This window comes from Macaca fascicularis, chromosome 4, assembly GCF_037993035.2.
Source record: "Macaca fascicularis isolate 582-1 chromosome 4, T2T-MFA8v1.1".
NCBI classification, from domain to species: domain Eukaryota; kingdom Metazoa; phylum Chordata; class Mammalia; order Primates; family Cercopithecidae; genus Macaca; species Macaca fascicularis.
Window position 1 is genome coordinate 86,489,615 of NC_088378.1, and position 23,616 is coordinate 86,513,230.

A 23,616-nucleotide genomic window follows, 5' to 3' on the forward strand; every position below is an offset into this window, starting at 1 on the left:
TCATTCAGAAATTATACTGAAAACTTATTTGCCTCTAGGGCTCTGTGTTAGGTGCTGCATGGATTAGGACTGCTTAAGACAGAATCCTCCGCTTTAACTTGCTGTAATTCAGCTTTAACTTTTCATTCTAAACATTCTCTGTAAAGGACCTAATAGTAAATATTTTATTTGTGGGTTTTGTGGTCTCTGTCTCAAATACTCTGCCATATAGCACAAAAGCAGCCATATCCCACTGATCTTACATAAACCAAATGATGTATTTCAATAAAATTTGGGGGGTGTATTTCAATAAAATTTTATTTACAAATTAGCAGGTCACATTTGGCTTTTGGACCATAGTTTGACAACCCATCATTAAGTACATTCTCCTTAAAAGACGGTCTTTACATCTTAAGTGTTCTTTCTTTGTAAGAAAGTGTAAAAAGTGAGCTTAAGGTAGGGAAGCATATTAAACATAAAGATTTTTTAAAATTTGCTTTTTTTTACATTTTGAAGTAAGATTTCTTCCCATTAATTGTAAGTTCATGCTAAGCCATTGGTACTTTGACAAGATTTTTTATGTAATTTACTAAATGTATACATTTGAAAGACAAGATTTTTTTCCTCATGAAAATCATTCCTATGCCTTTGTTAGAGCAGGGTGCTCAATGTATGGTCATACTATATGTGCCCTGACAAATACACTTCGTGACTTGTGAATAGCATGTAGAAATAGCTGTTGTGTGGATAAACTGTAATATGTTCAGGCAGCTTCTGTATTTTCTGCTGTAACCGTATTTATTTATTTATTTAGAGACAGAGTCTCACTCTGACACCCAGGCTGGAGTGCAATGGCGTGGTCTTGGCTCACTGCAACCTCTGCCTTCCAGGTTCAAGTGATTCTCCTGCCTCAGCCTCCTGAGTAGCTGGGACTACAGACGCGTACCTCTACACCTGTCCATTTTTTTGTATTTTTAGTAGAGACGGGGTTTCACTATTTGCCAGGCTGATCTCGAACTCCTGACCTCATGATCTGCCCACCTCAGCCTCCCAAAGTGCTGGGATTACAGGCGTGAGCCACTGTGCCTGGCCTGTGAAGGTTTTTATACAGAACCATGCAATTACCCCAGGTGGTTAGTAGCTTGCTTGGGTCCCTTGATATGTATCTCATTAATAATGTTTGTAGCATATGTTTATTCTAATGACTGGAGCTGAATGTTCAGACAGGTATAGTGTGGATAAGGTAATGCGATGCTAGACTAGAAAAGTTTTACATACTGAGAATATTAAAGAGGTTTCAGATGTCTCTGGAATAATTTTCAGTGAACTACAAACAAAAAAGTGTATCTTACCATTTAGGAACAGAATGAGTCAAATTATGATCAATTAGGTATTGTGTCTACTGCTTTCATTTAGATTTGTTCACTTAGCTCTTTATAAATTTCTTTTTGGCTCTAGTTTTCTTTTGAAAGCAAAGCAAATGGCTCCTGATATGTAACATAAGAACTGGAGATGAAATGAATATTGGAATTAAATAAGAATTTATCTCCTATCTTATTATTTACAAATAAATATCAGTTATAGCCATTATATCATATCTAGTATTTAGGAATTCAGCAGTAAATAAAGTTATGTCTGGGAAGGACTTTTACTTTTTTAATTGTTCTGGGGAAACTTAGAGTTTTTGTGGAGGTGTCTGAGGGACCAGACTCTGGAAAAGTAAAATATTTGTTTCAAATCATATAAGTAGGTAGTGGCAAAATCAGCATCATTCTGTATTCTAGTACTTGGGCTTTTACAGTTAGGTTTAAGCTGGGCATGGTGGCTCATGCCTATAATCCCAGCACTTTGGGAGGCCGAGGTGGGTGGATCACTTCAGGTCAGGAGTTCGAGACCAGCCTGGCCAACATGGCAAAACCCTGTGTCTACTAAAAATAGAAAAAGTAGCCGTAGCCAGGCATGTTGGCTTGCACCTGTAATCCTAGCCACTTGGGAGGCTGAGACAGGAGAAACGTTTGGACCCCGGGAGGCAGAGGTTGCAGTGAGCCGAGATTGTACCACTACACTTCAGCCTGGGCTACAGAGCAAGACCCTGTCTCAAAAAAAAAATAAATACATAAATGAATAAATAAATAAGTAAATAAATAAAAATTAGGTTTAAGGTAGTTTTTCCTCATAATAATGGGAATTATACTAACTATACTAATTTTAGGACTCAATCAACGTTTAGTATCATACCTCTGGTGATAACCAAAACTCTTAGAGAGAATGTAGGCCAGATCTTGTCATTTAAAGACTCCAGCCCTGTTTTTAATAGTAGTTTCATCAGAACTATAGTTAGGGATCCAGTCCAGTTTCCTTGCAACTGGGTGGAACACAATAAAGCTCCTGTGTTTCTTTTATCACGGGGAAGTGAGACTACCAGAGAATATTTAAAGGTCAACTCAGAAACACTGTTTATTGATCTGAAGCTACGTTTAATGATATGTTGTGGTAAATTGGTTCAAAAAGAAGGACTCTTTGACTCCCTCCCCAAGCCTAAATCTTTCTTTGAGTCCCCCTATATGGAACAGATAAAAGTAGTAATGCTTTGGTTGCTGCAAATTGAGGAAAGCATATGGGGTTGCATTCTGGCGTGGCGTCTGAGGTTACCGTGAACCTTTTTAGGGCAGCATTTCCAGTTTACCATCATAGGAACCTTTTATTAAAAAAATATTCAGAGATTCAAATTCATTAAGCCTGGATTGGTTCTGAGAAAATGCATTTTTGAAAAGCACCCCAATTATTTGTGATTTTTAACGTGATTTGGGAGCTGCTATATGTAGTGCCTCATGGAACAAAATTTAAAAATCAGTGACCTAATTCAAAGTACTATTTAGCCAGCCATTGAGTTAAGAATATACCTGAGAATTTCTCCATTAGTTGGTGGAGACCCACACAAAATGCTTATTAGTACATTATTCAATTCATATTAGTTATTGTTGTTATAACTGAAGACTGTTTTGAAAACCATTATTACATGGGAATCAACATTGGTTTCCCAGAGTTCACTCAGAATTCTTTTAGGGTGTGGTATAGTTATTGTACAAGAAGAAAATTAAGTAAAGGCAAAACAATCTAACATTTTAAAACCAAATCTTTGAAATGCCTGTTGGCTACTAGTCACATCTTTAGGATTTACTAAAGGATAAAAAGGTCCCTTAAATAGTAGTTTCTTTAATCAAATCCTAAGTATGAGAGTTTCTACTGGTTAATAGGGATACTATCTTTGAAATGGTATTTAAAAATAAAAATTAACCAAATTTATTACCTATTACCAAAATCTGGCTAGAGAACTCTTAGAGCTAAGCAGATACATATAAAACTTTGGTTGCAAACATAGGTGCAGCCCTAAGTCAGAATTTTCAGTTGTCCAGGTTCTGGGGGCAGCAAACATATGAAGCTTTGAAAGATTAAAACAAATTTTTCATTAATATTTTCAAACTTTTTTTGCACTATATAGAGCTGGGCTACTGGACCCAAACAAATGAGAAACAAGGAATATATGATAAAGAGATTGAATTTGTCTCTTTGTTCATTCATGTAGTTGACAAATATTTATTGAACATTTACCATATGCCAAAGATTGTGCTAGCTGTGGTAGGCTTAGCAGGTAATTAGAACTAAACTGTTTGATGATTATGATTATTGTTTTTTGAGACAGGGTCTCTGTTGCCTAGGCTGGAGTGGAGTGGCACACTTAAGGCTCACTGCAGCCTCAACCTCCCACCTCAGCCTCCAGAGTAGCTGGGATTATAGGCTTGTGCTGCCACACCCAACTAATTTTTGTATTTTTTTCTCGTTGAGATAGGGTTTCCCCGTGTTGCCCAGGCTGGTCTTGAACTCCTGGGCTAAAGTGATCTGCCTGCCTTGGCCTCCCAAAGTGTTGGGATTACAGGCCTGAGACACTATGCCCAGCCAGGATTATTTTTGTATGCTGCTTTTTATGTTAACATGAGTATATTTCATTGTTATGACATGTATTTTTAAAGTGACTTAATTGCTGCGAAGAAAAAAATAGTTTACCCTCAATTATAGGGGCATTTAGACTCCAGTTTTTCATTGCTGTAAATAACTGTACTGATCTTCTTATACCCATCTTTGCATAAATTTTGACAAAAATAGTATTACTTAGATATAGTATGGAAACCTTTGAAGTCCTTGATATACCTTGCTAGAGGTTGTAGTGATAACGCCCGCAACAGCAGTGCTCGAGTGTACATCCTTGGAAATTTGGGGTAGTTTCACTTAATATAAGTAATGTAGCCAAGTTGACAATTGGAAAATGAATTTTTTTCTTAAAATATTTTATTGATGTAAAAATTAAAGGAAAATGAATTTTAAAATTGCTTTGATTAGCATTTTTTGAATACTAGTGTGGTTACACAAGTTCATTCTGTATTTTGGCTAGCAGCAGTTATAACACGTAATACTTGTTGAACACTTAATGTGTATTAGGCTATAAGATAGCGTTGTGAATAAGTAGCTTTTTCAAGGCCATACACACAGTTATTGTAAGTAGCAGGACTGGGATTTGAATTTAAGTGATCTGGCCTCAGAGCCCAGAATCTTTTTTGCCAGGTCATGTCCCCATTATTTTTTCAGTATTTTGATAGTTATTTTTACTGTTTTATTCTAATAGATGAATTTTTCTGTCTTAAAATATATGTATTCTGATAATGTCTTCCTTATAAAACATTAAAAAGAAATTAAAAAGTTCTTCCTGTGAGAACTTTTATCCCACCCCTTGGGATAATCAATATTAAGAGTTGGGTGTTTGGTTTCTCGAGACATTATGCCTTCATCTCCTTACCTGCTGTTTTCTTTCCTTACTTTCTGATCCTCCACATAATGGGAATGATATATGTTGTTCTCTTATAAATAAATAATAGAAAAAACTCTATCAATGGTTTTCAAATTGCTTTGTGATGGTAATTCAAATTGCATTGTTCCTTTCACTTAATGGGATAATAAATATATTTGCAGAAAGAATATTTACTGCTTTAATAGATAACTATTAAGCTACTGTAAGCTTTAGAAGGTCTCAAAGACAATACAAGACACTAGAGGAAAATAAAACTATAATTCCTACTCTCAGCAGGAAAATGAAGTACAATTTACGATGTGGTAAGAGATATAACAAAACTATGTGTAGTACCAGACAACTAAGTAAGAGACACCAAAGAGCTAATAAAGAGCATTACTTGATACTCTATATGAAATATGACTGCTCGTTTTGATTTTTAGAGTGTAGTATTGGGTGTTCATAGATGGATTTTTAAATTTTATATAGGAAATAAGTAAGGCACATTTAGTATTGAATACTGATATTTATTACTGAGTAGTGCTGCTGACCAGATGGAAGAACATTTGCTCCAACCCATCTCAGCAGTAGAGCTTAACTGTTAGATGAGATGTTAACTGGATTTTCATGTTTTTTTACGATTCTGTGATACTTTCTTAACTCATTATTTGCTCACATACTCTTATTCATTATGTGTGATTATGGAAGTGGCAAATACTGGCTTGGATAAAAAAGGGGAAAAAACTTGATCCTCTTTGTGAATCAGTGAAAAATTGTTTGAAATAATTATAGTTGACTTTTCTAGAATGCATGCTTTATACAAAAGAAATTTGAAAGTAATCAGCCAGTCAGGGACAAGTGTAAAATAAAACAAAACTGTAAAACAAAACAAAACTTTTGGGAAAATTCTTTTGATATTTTCTTTTCATGAAGATGGATTACTTTATAAAAATTAAAATGTTTTTTACATGCCTCTGTGATATGTAGTGCTGCCCAGAACATGATAAGTGGCTTTTAAATTTTATTCCATATCAAGGTAAATCTTTAGAGCAATAGATGTGGCATACCCTGATGGAAGATCACTTAAAAGAATGCTATATTTTGCATATTTAACTTGTATGGCTACAGAGTTCTGAAAAGCATAACTTGTTACATAAATGGTAATTAAAGCAAATGAGTATATCATTTGATTTTATGCTTTGAAGTCTAGTGAAGACACTGTACATTCTCATTATGAGAGCTACCTAATCTGAAAGTAACTAATTAAAATAACCAAGAGAGGCTTCTTATATACAGAACTGGTGGATTCATGAGATTTATTTACTAATATTGGAACTAATTACCTGATCTGTGCTACGAATAATAAGTTTGCAGTGTCCTGTTATTTTGCAAGCTTTTCAAATTCTGTTAATTAGGTCAAGATCAATGAGTATGTCTATATCTTACTAAACCTATTTTATTATTACTAGTAGTAGTTGAAACTTTTTGTAACTTGGACTTGATGAGCATTTTACTAAAAATTTCTTTTTTGCCTTGTGATTCTGGTCTTATAGTGAAAAAATGATAATGTCTTAAAAATATGTTTCCCCATTATAAAAGTAATTTGTATTCATTGTAGAAAAGTTAGAAAATGAAGATAAGGAACAGGACAAACATGAAAAACATCCGTAATTTCACCAGTTAGAGATGGTTGCTGCTTACATTTTGGTGTGTATGCTTTTAGACTTTTCCCTCTGTCTATATATCTTTTTTGTTTCGTTGACTAAATGGAAAACATATTCATTCCGCAATTTTTTAAGTGTCTATTATGTGTCAAGTACCATTCTAGATGTTGCAAATTATAGTGACCCTGCTATAATGGAACTCTCATTAGGTGAAATATGTTTTCTATACAAACTGTTCAGTATATTTTACTTATAGTTTAGTAACATACTATTTTTGCTTAATATATCCTAAATATTTTTCTACTTCATTAAGTATTTTTCTATTAGCTGATTAAACATAAAATTATTACCTAGTTAAGATAATAACACATGTATACATATATAACAAACCTGCAAGTTGCGCACATGTACCCTAGAACTTAAAGTATCATAATAATAATAATAAATATATATATATGTAAGAACAGAAAACTCCTGACTTTACTCACAAAATCAGTCATGCAAAATGTTAGCTTATGAGAAAAACAGATACATTGTGTCAATTTTAATGTAATTACCAGCTTGTACTGACCTGGTCTCTCACAGTCTTTTCTGGTTCTTTAGATTTTGTGTTCATTTTCTGTCTTCTGATCACCTTGTCTTTTAGCTCAATCTTGTTTTTATCACCTTTTATTATAAAACAATTAAAAAAATGTTAAATCAAATAATACTGGAAAGCTTACAATGGAGGAAAGCTAGAACCCATTCTCATCCCTTCCTCCTCTCAGTCTTGCTCCCTGAAGGCAACCACTTTTAATTATTTTTGTTTTCAATTCTTGTAAGTACCCCCAAATCTGTAAATAATGTGTTTATATCATGGTCTATTAATCACCTTTATGTGAGTTCCTGCAGATGTAGCTTATCAAAGTCTCTGTGTCCACCTTTCCTTCCTCTTAGTCCAAGAACCAAGAAATAAGTTTCTCTCTCCTTTTTTCCTGTCTCCTGCCAGTGAGCTGGCAGGGGAGTCTGGGAAGCGTAGTTTGCTTGCTTCTCAAACCAGATTACACCAGAGAGCACACAAGTACAGGAATGGGAATGACCACCAAAGGACAGCTAACTTGCCCAAGGTTCAATGTCATGACCCCTCTACCACTGCAGGTAAAATGTTCCTATTGTTGAATTTAAATATTTTTATATGTCTTTACAAATACCCTATTATAAGTGTTTTCAGGGTTTTAGTAATTTTATTTATTTCAGTTATCTTTTTGTTATCCCAAAGACTTTTCTTTCTTAGAGCCTTCTGTGATTTCCTTCCTCCATAAGACTGTGCTTCCAACTGTTTTCCTGGTTGGATCTAGCATTCTGGATTCCATCTAACTTTTCTTTCCTTCCTTCTCCTTTATTTCTTTTGGTTTATTTTTTCACTTTGTAAGGATGTCTCTTTAAGTCAGTTCCTAAGAATATGCAGGAAGTAACCCATATACACGCCTGGTTTATGAAAACACTATTGCTCTGGCCCTATATCGAATAGTTTGGCTGTATATAAAATTTTAGATGGAAATGATTTTCCCTCAGAATATTAACAATCTTGTTTCTTTATCTTCTAGTAACCTCTGTTACTGATAAAAAGTCTGTGGGTTTTTTTTTTTTTTTTTTCTTTTTCAGATTCTAGTTTTTGATAAGCGGTCTACTCTCACTACTGGAAACTTTTAGAATTATTTTTTATTTTTGTCCTAAAATTTCCCAGTGGATGTGTATAATTATTTGTTGTTATTCCTTCCCCCTTACCTGGCTCCCTCAGTTGATTGTGATGGTCAGTTGTGATGATGATCTCTTTGGATCTGAAAACCTGGGTTCTTCCATTAAGGGAAATTTGATCTCATCTCTGATACTTTATTTCCTCTGTTTTTTTTTTTTTTTTGTTTTTTAAATTTTCCCTTTCTTCTTAGAACTATTGGTTATTAGACTTCCTAGATTCTTTTCCATGTCTGATCTTTTGTCTCATAATTTTTACCTTGTCTGTTTTTCAACTTTCTAGGAGGTTCTCTTATTTTCTTCCTTTCCTTTTGTTGAATTACTTATTCTGGTAATTATGCTTTTAATTGTCAGTAGTACATACATTCTTGTTCTCTGCCTGTACCTTTTCATGACAACTTGTCCTTGATTTATGGATAACTTCTTGAACCTCTATGAGAATACTAGTTAAAAGCATATTTAAAGTTTTTTTTCTCTTCCTTGAATCATCTTTCTTCTTTATGTTTCTAGTTTCTTCAGATGTGTGGTGATCCTTGGTTGGCAGTGCATTTGAAATGAGGCAGAGAAGCTGCTTGGAAGCTCTGTGAATGTGGGCTGGGTTTGTCAACTTCTGACCTTTGCTTTATGATAAGCGGTTGTGCTTGGTTGCTCTCCCCTCACTACCCATTTGGTTCAGTTTCTTTTTCTTTCTTTCTTTTTTTTTTTTTTTTCTATTCACCCTCCCACCCTGTTTCAGTTTCTTTAGAGAAAAGCTCTCTGATTTTTCTTTTTTCTTTTTTTTGCTTGAGGAATAACCTGTGTATTGTGTGTATGAGTTGTGAGAATTTAATTGTTGTACATAGCTAAAAATAACTAATCCCTCCTTTTCAGTCCATATGTCACTGTAGTCCTCCTGTGCACTTGATGTTTCTGGGTCTGGATCTTCTTTGGGATTTTGTAAAATAGGCACCTCCATCTGTGAATCGTGCTACCTCTGTGCATGCTTCTCAGCACTTTTCAGTACTTCTCCATCTATTTCTTGTCACCTAGAAATTTAGTGAAATAGTACATCTGCTGATGCTCTTTTCTCCTTCCCTTCGTTATCTTCATTGTTATAACCATTTCTAATAAATTACCCTAAAATTACCCCAAAATATAACAGTTTAAAATTCAAATATTTACTATCTCATAGTTTCTTGGGAGCAATGTAGTTGGGTGAGTCTTTTTTGTTTTTCTTAAATCCATCGCCTCAAGCATTTATCCCTTGTTACAAGCTATCCAATTACACTCTAAGTTATTTTGAAATGTACGATTAAGTTATTGTTGATGATAGTCACCCTATTGTGCTATCAAATAGTAGGTCTTATTCATTTATTCTTTTTTTTTTTTTGGTACTTATTAAGCTGGGTGATTCTGGTTCAGTGTTGTCTAGCAGATTGCAGTGAAGCTGTTGGCCAGGGCTATTGTCATTTCAAGGGTCCACTTCCAAGCTCACTCATATGGTTGATGGCAGGCCTCAGTTCCTCAGCTGGCTGTTGGCATGAGACCTCCATTTCTTGCCAGTGGGGAGGAAAAACTTTCCTGTGCCCACTTAGGTTCAATAGTTAGGGGCCTACAAATTAAACTGACAAAACATAGATTAGCAAGAGAAAAAACAAAGTTAGTTTATATGTGTATGGAAGTACACAAAAGAAGTGGCTTACAAGATGGTTGAAGTTAGTATTCCTAACTTAATGGGACTAGCCTTACAGTTTGTATTCCTAACTTAATGCCTCAAGTTTGTATGTCTAATTTAATGGGGGAAAGGGAAGGTGGAAAATAGGCTTCAGTATAAGAAAAAAATGGAATTCTTTAGGAAGGATAAGTGGATTTTTACAGGAACAAATAGGAGTTAAGAAATGTTTGTTTTTATGGGGAGAATAGTCTTTTCCATCTTCTTCATGGCCATAAACTCCTGGAGAGGGGATTTATGATAGTTTTACTCTCAGTCTTCTTTCTGGGAGTGAAGCCGCCTAGAAGAAAGGATTTATGGCAGCTTCATTCCCAGAAGTTTCTGCTCTTAGTCAGATAAGGAAAGCTCTGAGAAGCCACTTTTCTGCATTTGTTGACTCTCAAATGTCTTCTGGTTAAAATAATCTTCATACCAGCTCTGGGGTTCTGAGTGGGTTCTCACAGCTGCCTGAGTGTCCTCACCATATGGCAACCAACTTTACTTATAGCAAATGATCCAAGAGAACACCCAAGATAAAAGTAGTCTGTTAATCTAGCCCAAGAAGTGACATACAATCCACTTCTGCCATATTGTATTTGTTGTAACATATAAATCTAGCCCAAACTTAAAGGGAGGGGAATTAAGCTCCGTCTCTTGAGGTTAAGAGTGTCAAATAATTTTGTGGACTTTCAGGACATATTTTTAAAGCCATCATATAGCTTTATACTTAAAAAAAAAAAACTCTGCTATTATTTTAATAGTGTCTTGGGAAGAATCATTCTATTGTATGGAACATTCCATTGTATAAGTGCATCATACTTTGACAATTTCTGTGTAGTTGTAAATTTAGCTTGTTTTGAGATTTTTGCTTTTATAAGGATACTATGATAATATTATTCTAAATAACTTTTTTAAATGAGTAATTATTCACCTGATAGCTTATTATAGTAGTTTATTGCTATGGTCTATATACTCTAGAATGCATTTGTGGAAATACACATACATTTTTTTAGAGTAAAATACTCCAGTGTATTTATTATTGTAGCAGTGTTTGTAGTAAAATGTTTTAAACAGCATGTTCTGAAAAAATTAATGTATTTTAATGATTTTTTGAATAGATTGATCACTGAACAATTGTCACTTTTTTTTTGAGAAGGAGTCTTGCTCTGTCGCCCAGGCTGGAGTGCAGTGGTCGGATCTCAGCTCACTGCAAGCTCCGCCTCCCGGGTTTAAGCCATTCTCCTGCCTCAGCCTCCCGAGTAGCTGGGACTACAGGCGCCCGCCACCTCGCCCAGCTAGTTTTTTTTGTATTTTTTAGTAGAGATGGGGTTTCACCGTGTTAGCCAGGATGGTCTCCATTTCCTGACCTTGTGATCCGCCCGTCTCGGCCTCCCAAAGTGCTGGGATTACAGGCTTGAGCCACTGCGCCCGGCCACAATTGTCACTTTTGATTTCATTTTGGGATCTTACGACTTCGCTAGATGGCAGCAGAGGACCAGGTTTAATTCAGGCTGCTTTTGTGAAGCAATAGAATTCTAATGGTATCCAGTGCATTGGACATCTATTTTGTAATACAATCCAGAATATTAGCTGGGGATTATTAAGAATTTAGTAAGGATTAGTGGGATCATGTATACAACATTACTGAAAGCATAGCCATTTTGACAATGTTGGTGTGTTCTTTTGTGCGTTGCATCTGAATTATATTTGCAAATGACCTCATAGTGCCATTTTGGACCTTTTTTGGTAAAAACAATGTAGCCATATTGAAGTCCTTAGAAGTATTTTTTCTGCATCAGGAAACTGAGACATTCTTATGTTGAAATCTCAGAAGGAAAGAATGATATGAAGATTCTCTTTTATCCCATTTGGAGTTTTTTTTTGCTCTTAATTGTGTTGGGAGCAAAGGAGTCTAATAGAAAAACATGATGTTGGAATGTAGCTCTTTTATTTATAGACTGAAATTTTTGTTCATGGGATAGAAAAGTTATTTGATTTGTATGTGGTGTATGAGGAACAGTAATTTTTATATATGTGCCCTAATGATATATTTTGAGGAAAAAATTCTTTAGCTGTATATTTTAAAATCATATATAGGATTTTTATTTTCTGGAGGAACTATATTTGGTTTTTGCATGTTTGATGGTAATTTGGTTCTCAAAAGGCAGTAACATGTGAACTAGGTAAAGAAATCAGAAAATGAGTAATTCTGACAGTGCTTTTAAATTGCGAAGTCTGATTTGAAGATTATATAGGTGGCCCATCTTAGTATAGTATCTCTCTGACGTTTAGCCCAGATTTAATGTTGCTGCTGTTTTTACTGACAGGTGAGCTTCCTTGAACACATTTTATTTTAGTAACATTTTGGGATTTAGAAAATTTAATTTTTAAAATACTTTTGCATGGACAGAGAACTAAATTTTGTGTCCCTATGAATTATCTAGAATGGCATTTAGGTCTTTTACATCTTATGTTAGGATGATAGAATGTAAACTACTGGCTAGAGTTACAGGATATAATATATAACTAGAACAAATCAAATTGCTGCATAAATTACAACCTTTAAGCTGCTGCACATTAAGGCTGCTCTGTGATGTGGCCTCGGTAGGTGCCTTAATGTTATGAGTCCATAATATATTTATTTTTATAGTCTCAGTAGTATTTAACTGTTGAAGTTGGTGCTACTTTTACGTGAACCTAAACAAAGACTAGTAGCAACCAGTTGATTTCTAGTAGTTTGATTCATTAAGAATTACTTACTAGTGTTAAAAGGAAAATAAAAATGGAGGTCACAGTTTAGATGTATCCCAAGGCCAACTGCCTATAACACTGTAACCCATTCTGAGTCCCCTGAAACACTGTCTCTACTTATAAAAGAACCACAAAGCATGAGGTTTGCGTCTTTGCCAGCATGATTCAGTGAAATTAAACCAATCAGCTATAGACAAATCAGTTTAAACAGCTCCATTTGCATTAAAATAATGTTAATGTCTAATGACCAGTTACGAAAAAGGTCAAAATACTTTCTCCTTTATAAACTGCTATAACTCCTGCAAGGAAGCTTCTTATGACTTAAAAGTTGATCTCAATCTGTACTTTTTGCATGATAGTGAGCTTTAAAATGTTTCCTAACTTGATCTAATTTTATTTTTGATACCAGTAAATGGAGAAATTACAACTCACTTAAAACATTTGGTGCACTTAGATATGGTTTTGTTTACTTAGATTTTTACTTTGTGCATGAAGCAATATTAAATAAAATCAAGCATCATCATGTTGTGCATCTTCTACATGTGTTTTTATTTCTCTTTCTTAAAAATACCTTAGTTGTGTTATTAGCACATTTCTAAATTTAAAATAATGGGTGATCTTTATAGTAAAATATTTATGGTAAAGTATAATGCCTTTGTTAAAAGTAAATTTATTTCAAGTTTCTTGTAGATTATTAAAATCCCTTTCAGTAAAATTTTTTTCTGAAAATGTTCATTGTTCTAATAGAAATAACATGAGAGTGTGAAAAAGATGATGCTTGCTTTAAAGGAAATTCCTAATTTCTGACAAGTTTTAAATGGCTGCTGTTTTGACTACACACTCAGAGCTGCCAAATATAATATTTTGATATGTGGTCAATTTCAATGGCAGTAAAGTTTTAAAAGGAAAAAGAGTTTGTGTATATTTAAGAAAAGAAAATTGAAGATGTGGTTCATGCCCTGAAATAGGTCAAAGTCTAACGAACAGTATAATTGTATATAAATGACATGACATAGACTCTAAGAATGTAGGAGTTCTTAGGAGGAGGATGAGTGAAGGATGAATAACATGGGTGAGGGGAGCAACGTGAAGACAGTCTTGAGGTAGAAACAACCTGAGCTGGACCGACCTGATTAATAATTGATAAAAATCCACAATCTCTGTGAGCTCTTAGAGTTAAGGTGCTTATGAGAAAATTGTTACACTGGTGGCTGCATAAACCCTTTGTTTATATTTTGAAGCATGTCAGAGTTTTAATGATTGCTAAGCCATAAGCTTCTGATTTAAACTTTGACTATAATGTCAACTCCTACTCCTTGAATTGTTCTTAGGAGGCTATTAAAATGGGAGATCCTTTATCTCAATCTTCTTGAAGTTTAGGACCACCTGATTTGCTGAGTCAGTTGGTTCACCCCCCATAGCCTTTGAGACCTTAAAAGAGCTGTGTTTTTTGGTTTTTTTTTTTTTTTTTGAGACGGAGTCTCGCTCTGTCGCCCAGCCCAGGCTGGAGTGCAGTGGCCGGATCTCGGCTCACTGCAAGCTCCGCCTCCCGGGTTCACGCCATTCTCCTGCCTCAGCCTCCCGAGTAGCTGGGACTACAGGCGCCCACAACTGCGCCCGGCTAATTTTTTGTAATTTTTAGTAGAGACGGGGTTTCACCGTGGTCTCGATCTCCTGACCTTGTGATCCGCCCTCCTCGGCCTCCCAAAGTGCTGGGATTACAGGCGTGAGCCACCGCGCCCGGCCGTTTTTTGGGTTTTTTTTGGAAATCAGGTAAATAGTGTGATAAGAGACTATTTTCCATAGTGATACAAAGGCAGGGAAATGAACATTCTGAGGAATAGTTGCTGTGGCAGTGGAAGAGGAAGCACTTCACCTATTTACATGACTGGAGGAAGAAAAATGCTGTGATGTCACAGAAAGCTAAGTCTAGGAGACATCCCTAAGGGGCTTTCCCAGCCGGAGGCACAGGGAAAACCCTATAGTAATTCTCTCCCAGTCATCCTTCCCAACATTTTATTTCCTATTTTCAGCTATACTTAAAAGACTGTTAGGTGAACCTTTTTTGGGACTTAGTGAAAATTTTACTCAAAGTAGCTTACATTTAGCATTCATTCAATGAGTCTAGCAAATAGTGAGTTTCAAAGTTTGCATAATATAAAATGTGAAAATTAGAAGACTGATTAGAACTAATTTGTGATCATGCTTAGTTTTTCTTCTAGTACTCTTTGCTCTTTTTAATCCTAGTTAGGATCAAAAAAGAACATTTCTATAGCTAAGAAGAGAAAATCTATTGAATATAACTTTTGGACAGATTCTTCAGTGAAAACTTTTTTTTTCCAGATTAAAATAATTTTTAAAATTATTTTGCTTTTTTTGGACATCTCTCAGGCTTCCCATTCTCTCTCTCTTTCTCTCTCTCTCTCTTTCTTTTTCTTTTTTGAGATGGAGTCTTGCTCTGTTGCCCAGGTTGGAGTACAGTGGTATGATCTGCACTCATTGCAACCTCTGCCTCCCAGGTTCAAGTGATTCTTGTGCCTCAGCCTCCCTCGTAGCTGAGACTACAGGTATGTGCCACCATGCCCAGCTAATTTTTGTATTTTTAGTAGTGATAGGGATTCACCATGTTGGCCAGGCTGGTCTCAAACTCCTGACCTCAGGTGATCTGCCTGCCTTGGCCTCCCAAAGTGCTGGGATTACAGGCGTGAGCCACCATGCCCAACCCTGACTTTTCTATTTTCTTTTACAATTTGAGTGTTAAGGGTGGCCTGAGGTTATTTAATCTAGTGCTTCTCACAATTCTGTGTGCATATGAATCACCTGGAAATCTTGTTAAAATGCAAATTCTGATTCAGAAAGTCTAGGCTGGGACTCAAGATTCTGCATTTTTGACAAGTTTCCAGGTGATGCTAATGCTATTCGTCCAGGGACCACATTGTAATTAGCAAGAATTGACTCCATTTTCTCAAGTTATAGATGAGGATATCAAAGCTAGGGAGACCAAGTGGTTTTTACAAGGTCCCATACCTAGTTAGTAAGGGTGGATTTTTAATTTTTAATGCAACAAAGTCATATTTTTCAGCATAAGGAAATACTTAAAAACCAAGAGAAATCTTCCTCTTCCCATAATTAGATGGCAGCTCATTTGTTAAGCCAACTTTATTCAATTTGAATCTTTAAGATGTGTCTTAAGATTTTCTCTTCCATCCTTACTGCTTTTGAGGATTTGAAGAAAAAGAAATAAATGGATACATTGATTTATTTGAATATGTCTGTATCCAATTATTAGAGTCTTTACTTTTTGGACTTTAGATGATCAGGAAACAGGTTTAAGTGACCTTAAGAGATAGTAAAATATATTCATATCTAGTTTTTGAGGTAGAAGCTTCTTGCTATCGTAGGGTAAATCATGTTTTTATTTAAAGTGACTGTTAATGTATACTTTGTTTTCAGATATTTTACAAACTGCAGGAGGTAATGTAACTTGTGTTTTGTGTCTTTGGTAGTGCCTGTATGAATACTTTTTGCTCTTGTCTGTGAATCTAGTCTGGTTTTTCTTGTGCCTTAAGAACTTTTAGGATTGTGGCAGCATTGGAGGTGGGGTGTAAACGTGTGTAAGTGCATGCTGCTTGGGGGAAGTGGGACCACGTAAGAACCCTTTCAGCTCTTGATAATTCCATAATTCTCTAATTCTTTGAAGATCGGTGAAATGGAATAGGAAGCATATTCTAGCCCACAGAAGTGGCAGTTAGTGAGATGCATGTTGCCCTTAGCAAATGAATTCAGTCCTAACTTGACAGTTCTTTTCAAAAAGTGAAAGATATGCTTTGATAATTTACTCGTTGCACTTCCCCAAACTGTTAGTTGATTTGATAAATTTGTAGAGGGTGGAGACTTTATCAGTCAATTTTTATTGTTATGACAGTTATTATGTTTCTTTTTGGTAGATAAAGGAAACCTGAACCCAGGTAGATTTAATTATAATTTTATTTAAGTTATCATTTTACTAATCTTTATTTTAATGAGATAGACTGGACCAGAACGTGGTCAATGATCATTTTCCATTGTGTATTGTAGCTTTCAAGTTTATTGTGTATGTACCATTACTGTTAGTAAATCTTAAGAAATTCTTTCCATATATTGGGATATTTTGGGCTCTGGGTTTGTTTTTATCATTCTAACATTTAGAAAACAAGCTCTTAGACAGATTGAGGCCCACCTGATTCAAGTTTTTAAAATATGAATTCTCTGTTTTGAATTATCACTCACTAAGTGCAGCGTCTGATTTTACAAAATTTACTTTAGTTTTACCTATTCATAGAAAAATGAATTAAGGAACTATTTTACTGTAGTTGTTGACTGCCTTTGACTGTGTAAATATGTTTATATGTTTGAGTTTGTGGTCTGCGGGTAATCTTTACCAAGGGTTACCTATGATTCATTTCTCTATGTTTCAAAATTTCTGTGTTCAGTTATCTCTTTCTCTTCTGTGTTCAAAAGGGATGGCTTCCTCTTTCCTGTTTATAGGGTTCTTAAGCTAATCCCTTCTGTTTTATTCAGGGTTTTGTTTTATCATTAACCCCAACTCTAACTCTTCTTTGGATTGTGTAAAGTAGTACTAGTAGCAGCTGTAGTAGTAGTAGTAGTAGTAGTAGTTGTAGTCGTAGTACTAATGATATCTAGCTTTAATTAAGTACTTAATTAAGTACTCTGTGCCTTGGACATAATAACAATAGCTGATACTGTATTACTATGTATTAATCACTATTCTAGTATCCTTTATATATTAACTCATTTAATTCTTTAATTTTTAAAATTGTGGTAAATTACACATAACATAAAATTTACATTTTAACCATTTAAAACTATGCAGTTCATGGTATTAAGTACATTTGTATTGTGTGCAACTGTCACCAACATCTATCCTCAGAACTCTTTGATCTTGTATAACTGAAATTCTATACTCAAATAACAGTGACTCCCTATTCTCTCCATTCCCCTGGCAACCACTGTACTCCATTCTGTCTCTGATTTTGATTACTCTAGGTACTTCAGAGGGAATGATACAGTGTTTAGTTGTGACTGGCTAATTTCACTTAGCATAATGCCCTCAAGGTTCATATGCTGTAGCATATGTCAGAATTTCCTTCCTTTTAAAGGCTGAATATTTTTCCATTTTATGTATATGCTGCATTTTGCTTATTTATTAATCCCTCCATGGATACTTGGATTGCTTCAGTGGTTTAGCTATTGTGAATAAGGCTGCTGTGGACATGAATGCACTAACTCATTTAATTCTTAAAACTATTTTAGGAGGTGAGTACTTCTGGTGAGGAAATGGACACTTAGTCAAGTAACTTGTGCAAAGTTACACAGTTAGTAAGAGTTGGTATGGGATGAATGATTCTTAACCACTATAGTGGAGTCCCATATAATTTTCTATGCTGGTACCTTCTCTTTTGCCTACAGATATCTTTACCCCTCTTTGCTATATGTTAACATGTAATTAATGGTATGTAGTACTAATACTTTTAATACTAATGTTGGCAAATGAACAATCAGTTCATTTTATTTATTAGTGTTTGTTGTATTTTAACTATACTTCAACCCAATTACAAAATGAAGTTGAAACTCCTTAAGCTGGATTTTAACACTCCTACTTGCTCCCTGTATGCTTCTCTTTCACCATGATATGATCATTTATTGTATGTAATAGCTATCTAATTCCTGGACAAGTTGGAGTGATAGAGTGCTTTGACTAGGACCTGTTAATTGGAGTATGGGAGATTTCATGGGAGTTTTGAATAGGATTTTGAAGATACGTATTTTGAGACAGGATGGTGTACTAGTATAGCTACGTGGGCTTAGAAACAGACATATACAAATTTCTGAGCAGTGGAGGATGGCAAAATGAGAAGAGAATAAGGAAGTTGCAATTGTGAAGTTAAAGCATATAGTTAGGAGTTGGACAGCTAGAATTGTTCATAATATTGGATGAGATTTTTGATTCCAGTCTGTCTGCTTGATTTTTAGGGATCTAGATAGCAAGCACTATTGAGTCTGGAATTACAGGCTCTGGAGCTTGAATTTTTTGTCAGAGCCCATAATTATAGCAGTCTTACCATTGACAGTTTGCAAATTAATTTTTTAAAATTGTTGAGTAGTTTGGAAAAAATTTGCTCCTTACTTACACTTGGTTATTTATATTTAATATGTCATTAATTTTGTGGAATAAGAGAGAGGAATCTAGAAACTGACACTGGGCCCCATGCCCTGCCAAACTCTGTCGTAGTGTTGCTTTTTAAATTGACAGATTTGCACAAGACTTTAAATCTCGATGGTTGAAAGGACTTTCTTGAAACAGATTTTGAAGACGATTAATAATCTGTTAATAGAAATAAGGACACACAGTAGTTTGATAAGGCTTGAGATTTTGTGATTCTTTATGGTAGGTATCTCTACGTCTTCAAAATTTACTTTTGATGAATTAACTGAAATTAAAATAAAAGTTACAGTCTTCTGATGACTTTTCTATAGATGTAATTTACCCAGTACTGTTTATTAAGATTAAGCCATTTAGATAAACATGACATAGTAAAAAATGTGTGGTAGAAACCATATATAAAATAAAGATGGCTATGCTTATGTAGAAGACATTTAAATGTTGGCAAATTGTCCAAATCTTCAGTGGCATGCTGCTGGCCTGCCATTTAATATACACTTAACATTCTGAGATCAAAGACTAGTTAGATAAATTTGACAATTAAATTGGTGGGGAAGTGAATAGGCTTTGCAATTTAAAATTAAATAATACATGTTGTCTGCTTAATTACTGCTGTGTTCATGTAAGTGATCACATAATAGAAGGGAGCTATGGGCTTAAAGTGAATTTAAGACCATAAAGCCATAATCAGTCACATCTGTTTCATGACTTTAAATTGATGTGGTACGAGTGTGAAAGAAGAGCTCATCCTTTGAAGAGGCCTGCTGTGCTTATATAATCAATAAGTCAAAACAAAAATACCTGTAGGGTTAGAATCTTTTATATTGCTGAATGAAAATTTTGATAGTTTTTGGTAAAGAGATTATGTTAGAGCTACGTTGTCATTTCACTGATTGTTAACAGCAGTAAAAAGTGAAAAAAATGGTTAGACAGTGTTACTGTATGTGGGTGTTCTTTTAAATTTGTTAATGTGAAACTAAGGACCTTAATATGAGTCAGTTGAATTTCCGGGAAGATGACATAAGGTAAGGTCCTCAAGACTGCCCCCTCTTCAGACACAGTTGCAAGTCTGGGCCTCCAGAACTTCTGATCAGCCAGCTTCAATTTGGGGTTCTCACAACCCCCTCTTTGGATTCAATTAATTTGCTAAAGCAACTCACAGGACTCGGAGAAACTTATGTTTACTGGTTGATTATAAAGGATAGTACAAAGAATATAGATGAAGAGATGCATAGGATGATGCGTGGGGGAAAGAGTACAGAGCTTTCATGTCCTCCCTGGGTGTGCCATCCTCCGGTAACCTCCACATGTTCTGCTGTCTGGAAGCTCCCCAAACCCCGTCCTTGGTCTTTTATGGAGGCTTCATTATGTAGGCGTGATGGAGTAAACCATTGGCTGTTGGTGATGAACTTAATCTTCAGCCCTTTCTCCTTCCTAGAAGATGTGGGTTGGTGCTGAAAGTCCTAACACTCTAATCTTGCCACGTTCTTTCCTAGTCCCCATCCCGAAGCTACCTAGGAGTTGCCAACCATCGGTCAACTCATTAATATACAAGAAAGCATCATTTTGGTGTTTCTGAGGATTTTAGGATTTGTATGCCAGGAAACGGTTGAAGAACAAATATATATATTTCACAATATCACAGATGCAAACAAATGATGTTTAAATTGGTCTTTTCTCTGAGATTCATTAAGTTTAGATTGTATTTCTATGGAATTATAGTATAAATGGTAGTTAGGTGCCCAAACTAGTCTATCAAGCTTATTCCTAAGGTAGCTAAATTACTTACTATATATATATACTATGAAAAATGACAAAATGTACTGTTTCAACACTGGTAATTAAGCAAACTGCCATTGTAACATAAGAAGTTTATGAAAACTATTTTGAATAATTGAAAAACTTTGGGGAAAACTGGATTTTATAAGATAAGGAGACAGAGACTATTATATAAGGAGATTGTGAAGGGGATTTTGACACTGATTCTTTATTGTCTAGATGGATTAAACAACTTATTACTTTAAATTTTGCTTTATACAGAAACTTTGATTAGAGTTTTCATTGATTCATGAATGGAACTAAGTTAAAGGAGGTGAGAAGGAGCAATATGTTTTTCCTTTTTCTTTTTACAAAATTGTGGTAAAATATACTTAAGATTTCTTATTTAAAAAAAAAGAGTTGAAAGAAACAGGAAAAAAATGGGTTAAAGAAGACATGGGTATACCTTGCAAAAGAGGTTGTCAGAGACAGTTTACTGAGCAGTGAGGTAATGAGAGAAACAGGCAAAGTGTGCATGAGCCCCATGAGGAAGGAAGAAAGCTGGAGTTTGGCAAGTCAGCTGTTCTTGTATTGTTTTTTGAACACATGACAGGTGTTGGTGAGTAGGGGGCATGGTCTGACCTACTGCTTCTATGTCAGGAAGGTTTATATATTCTATCTGGGGAAGTGGTCTGAATTTTCTTTATAAGAAAATTTTAGTATACTTGAGTTTATTTCTGTATACTAATACAACATTGAGAATTAGCTCTCAGGGACTTGTGTGCCAAATCTGTTCGGAATAAAAATGAGAGGAAATGTAGCTTGTATAGAAATAGCAGAGGTTTGGTAGTGAATTTTTTTTTTTTTTTTTTTTTTTGGAGACGGAGTGAATTCTTATGAGAGAAAAGATGTACAGAGAAAGTAAACTCTAGGCTTAGCATTATACACTTGTCTATGTTGAAGGATGGTAAATAGATGGTGTGTCTCTTGGCATGAAGTTACTAGGTAAAGGGCTAGTATTATGTAACCCTTGGTATTAAGGATATGTTAGGGACATTACAGTGGGATTTCATCATAGGCACATTAAACTTCCTTACATTTAGCTGTATATATTGAGGCAAAAACAACAACAACAAAAAACCCATTAGCATCCTTTTTTTTTCCCCAGTTAAAAAATAGAGATGTGGTCTCGCTATCTTGGCCAAGCTAGTTTTGAACTCCTGGCCTCAAGTGATTCTCCTGCTTTGGCCTCCCAGCGTACTAGGATTACAGATGTGTGTCACTATGGCTAGCCTTGTTAGCCTTCTTGACTGTAAGCAATAGAAATCAACTTTGGCTAATTTATGCAAAGGAATAAATAAGGAGAACCAGTCTTGGAAAATGGATAGGAATCAAGGGAAACCAGCAGCAAGGACCAGAGCCAAGGTCAGGGCACTGGAACATTTTGATTAAGAAGCCACCGTTAGCACTTGCTGACAATGTCTCTGCTGTTGCTATAAATAATTCTGCAACTATTCTTGTGCCTCTTTGTCACTCAAGTTAAGAGTTTTGGGAAAGGAACATGGATCGCTAGTCTAGATCCTGAGCCTATTTCCAGCCTGCTAGGGGTAGGGAAAATCTGGGCCTTTGGTTTCCATCTAAACTCATGGTGTCCATCATTTCTTCCAAACAAAATGGAACAATTACTGCTTCCTTCTTAAATGCCCCATGGCTCAGTAAGTATACCCAGTTCCTGAAGCCAGAACTTGGAACTTCTCTCATTTTCTCAGTCACATATCCAGTAAATAGCATATTGAATTCCTGTCAGTCTACAACTTGAATATCTTGAGTTTATCTATTTATCTCTAAAATTATTGTTACTACTATCCTAGTCACTGTGATTTCTCACATGGTCTATTAAAGAAACCTTATGATTTCTCTTGTCTACAGATTGGCCCCTATTCTGTTGGGGTATATATTATATGTTGATGAACTTTTAAAAATGCAGATCAGATTATGTCATTAGTTTGCTTAAAACATTTTAGTGGTCTGCATTTATTTACCTCCCATCTCTCAGTTCCAGTCCACCCTTTTATACTGTGTTAGGGGTGGGACTTTGCAACCTACATTTCCCAGACTCCCTTGCCAGCTTGCTTGCTGTTGAGTTTCACCACTGGGAGCACTGGCAGGAATTTGGAAGGTGAGAGAAGGGACTACTCTTATTTTCAGTTTCTGTAAGAATACCTGCAGCAGCAAAGGACAACTGTTACTCCATTCTCCAACTTCTTTTGTCACTTTCCACACCAGTCTTGCTGTTACCTCTCAGAGATAACAGCTTCTGGGCAGGGCATCCTAGTTAGATAGAGTACCCCTTGTATCACTTCCTAACCTGCTGGACTTTGTTCCCTTAGTGGTTTGACCATCCTCCATTGGACACCTCTTCATAGGGATTCAAACCTTAAGCTACAGGGCCATTTGTGGCCACCTTCTTTTATTATTATTATTATTATTATTATTATTATTATTATACTTTAAGTTCTAGGGTACATGTGCATAACGTGCAGGTTTGTTACATATGTATACTTGTGCCATGTGGGTGTGCTGCACCCATCAACTCGTCAACCATTATGGAAAACAGTGTGGCCACCTTCTTAGAGGTTAGAGCATCCCACCACATGGACCTCTTTCACCCTCTTCCAGGCATAGCCCCATAATGCTTTTCTTCCAAGCTCCTAGCTTTTCAATAACAGATCTCTTTCATTTTGTTCCCCTAATCCTGTGGGTCATAGTGTTTCCTGCAACTATTAATCTCTGGATTATTTCAGGCTTCCTGTTCTATGTTCTCAGCTTTCCAGTATCTGTGTAACCAACGTGCTGTAGTACATCTCCTGGGTTTGAATTCTGCTTTATGGTTTCTGTTTGTCTCATACAAGTAGTTTTTTGTTTTCTAAGATAAAATTAAAAAAAAAAAAAGTTAAAATAACTGGTAGCTGGG

General features: G+C 35.4%; 1 protein-coding gene across 9 annotated transcripts in view; it reads left to right on the plus strand.

Annotated features, from left to right (window-relative positions):
- Positions 1–23,616, plus strand: part of RNGTT (RNA guanylyltransferase and 5'-phosphatase) — a 333,967-nt gene that overhangs the window by 79,682 nt on the left and 230,669 nt on the right. Inside the window, exon 9 of one of the 9 annotated variants that reach the window (XM_074037495.1) lies at positions 6,441–6,528. The exons of the other annotated variants lie outside the window; for them this stretch is intronic. Coding sequence (XP_073893596.1) covers positions 6,441–6,456 — 16 coding nt within the window. The 3' untranslated portion in view covers positions 6,457–6,528. Of the gene's footprint in view, positions 1–6,440; positions 6,529–23,616 lie in introns of those variants that run through there. 9 annotated transcript variants of the gene reach the window in all.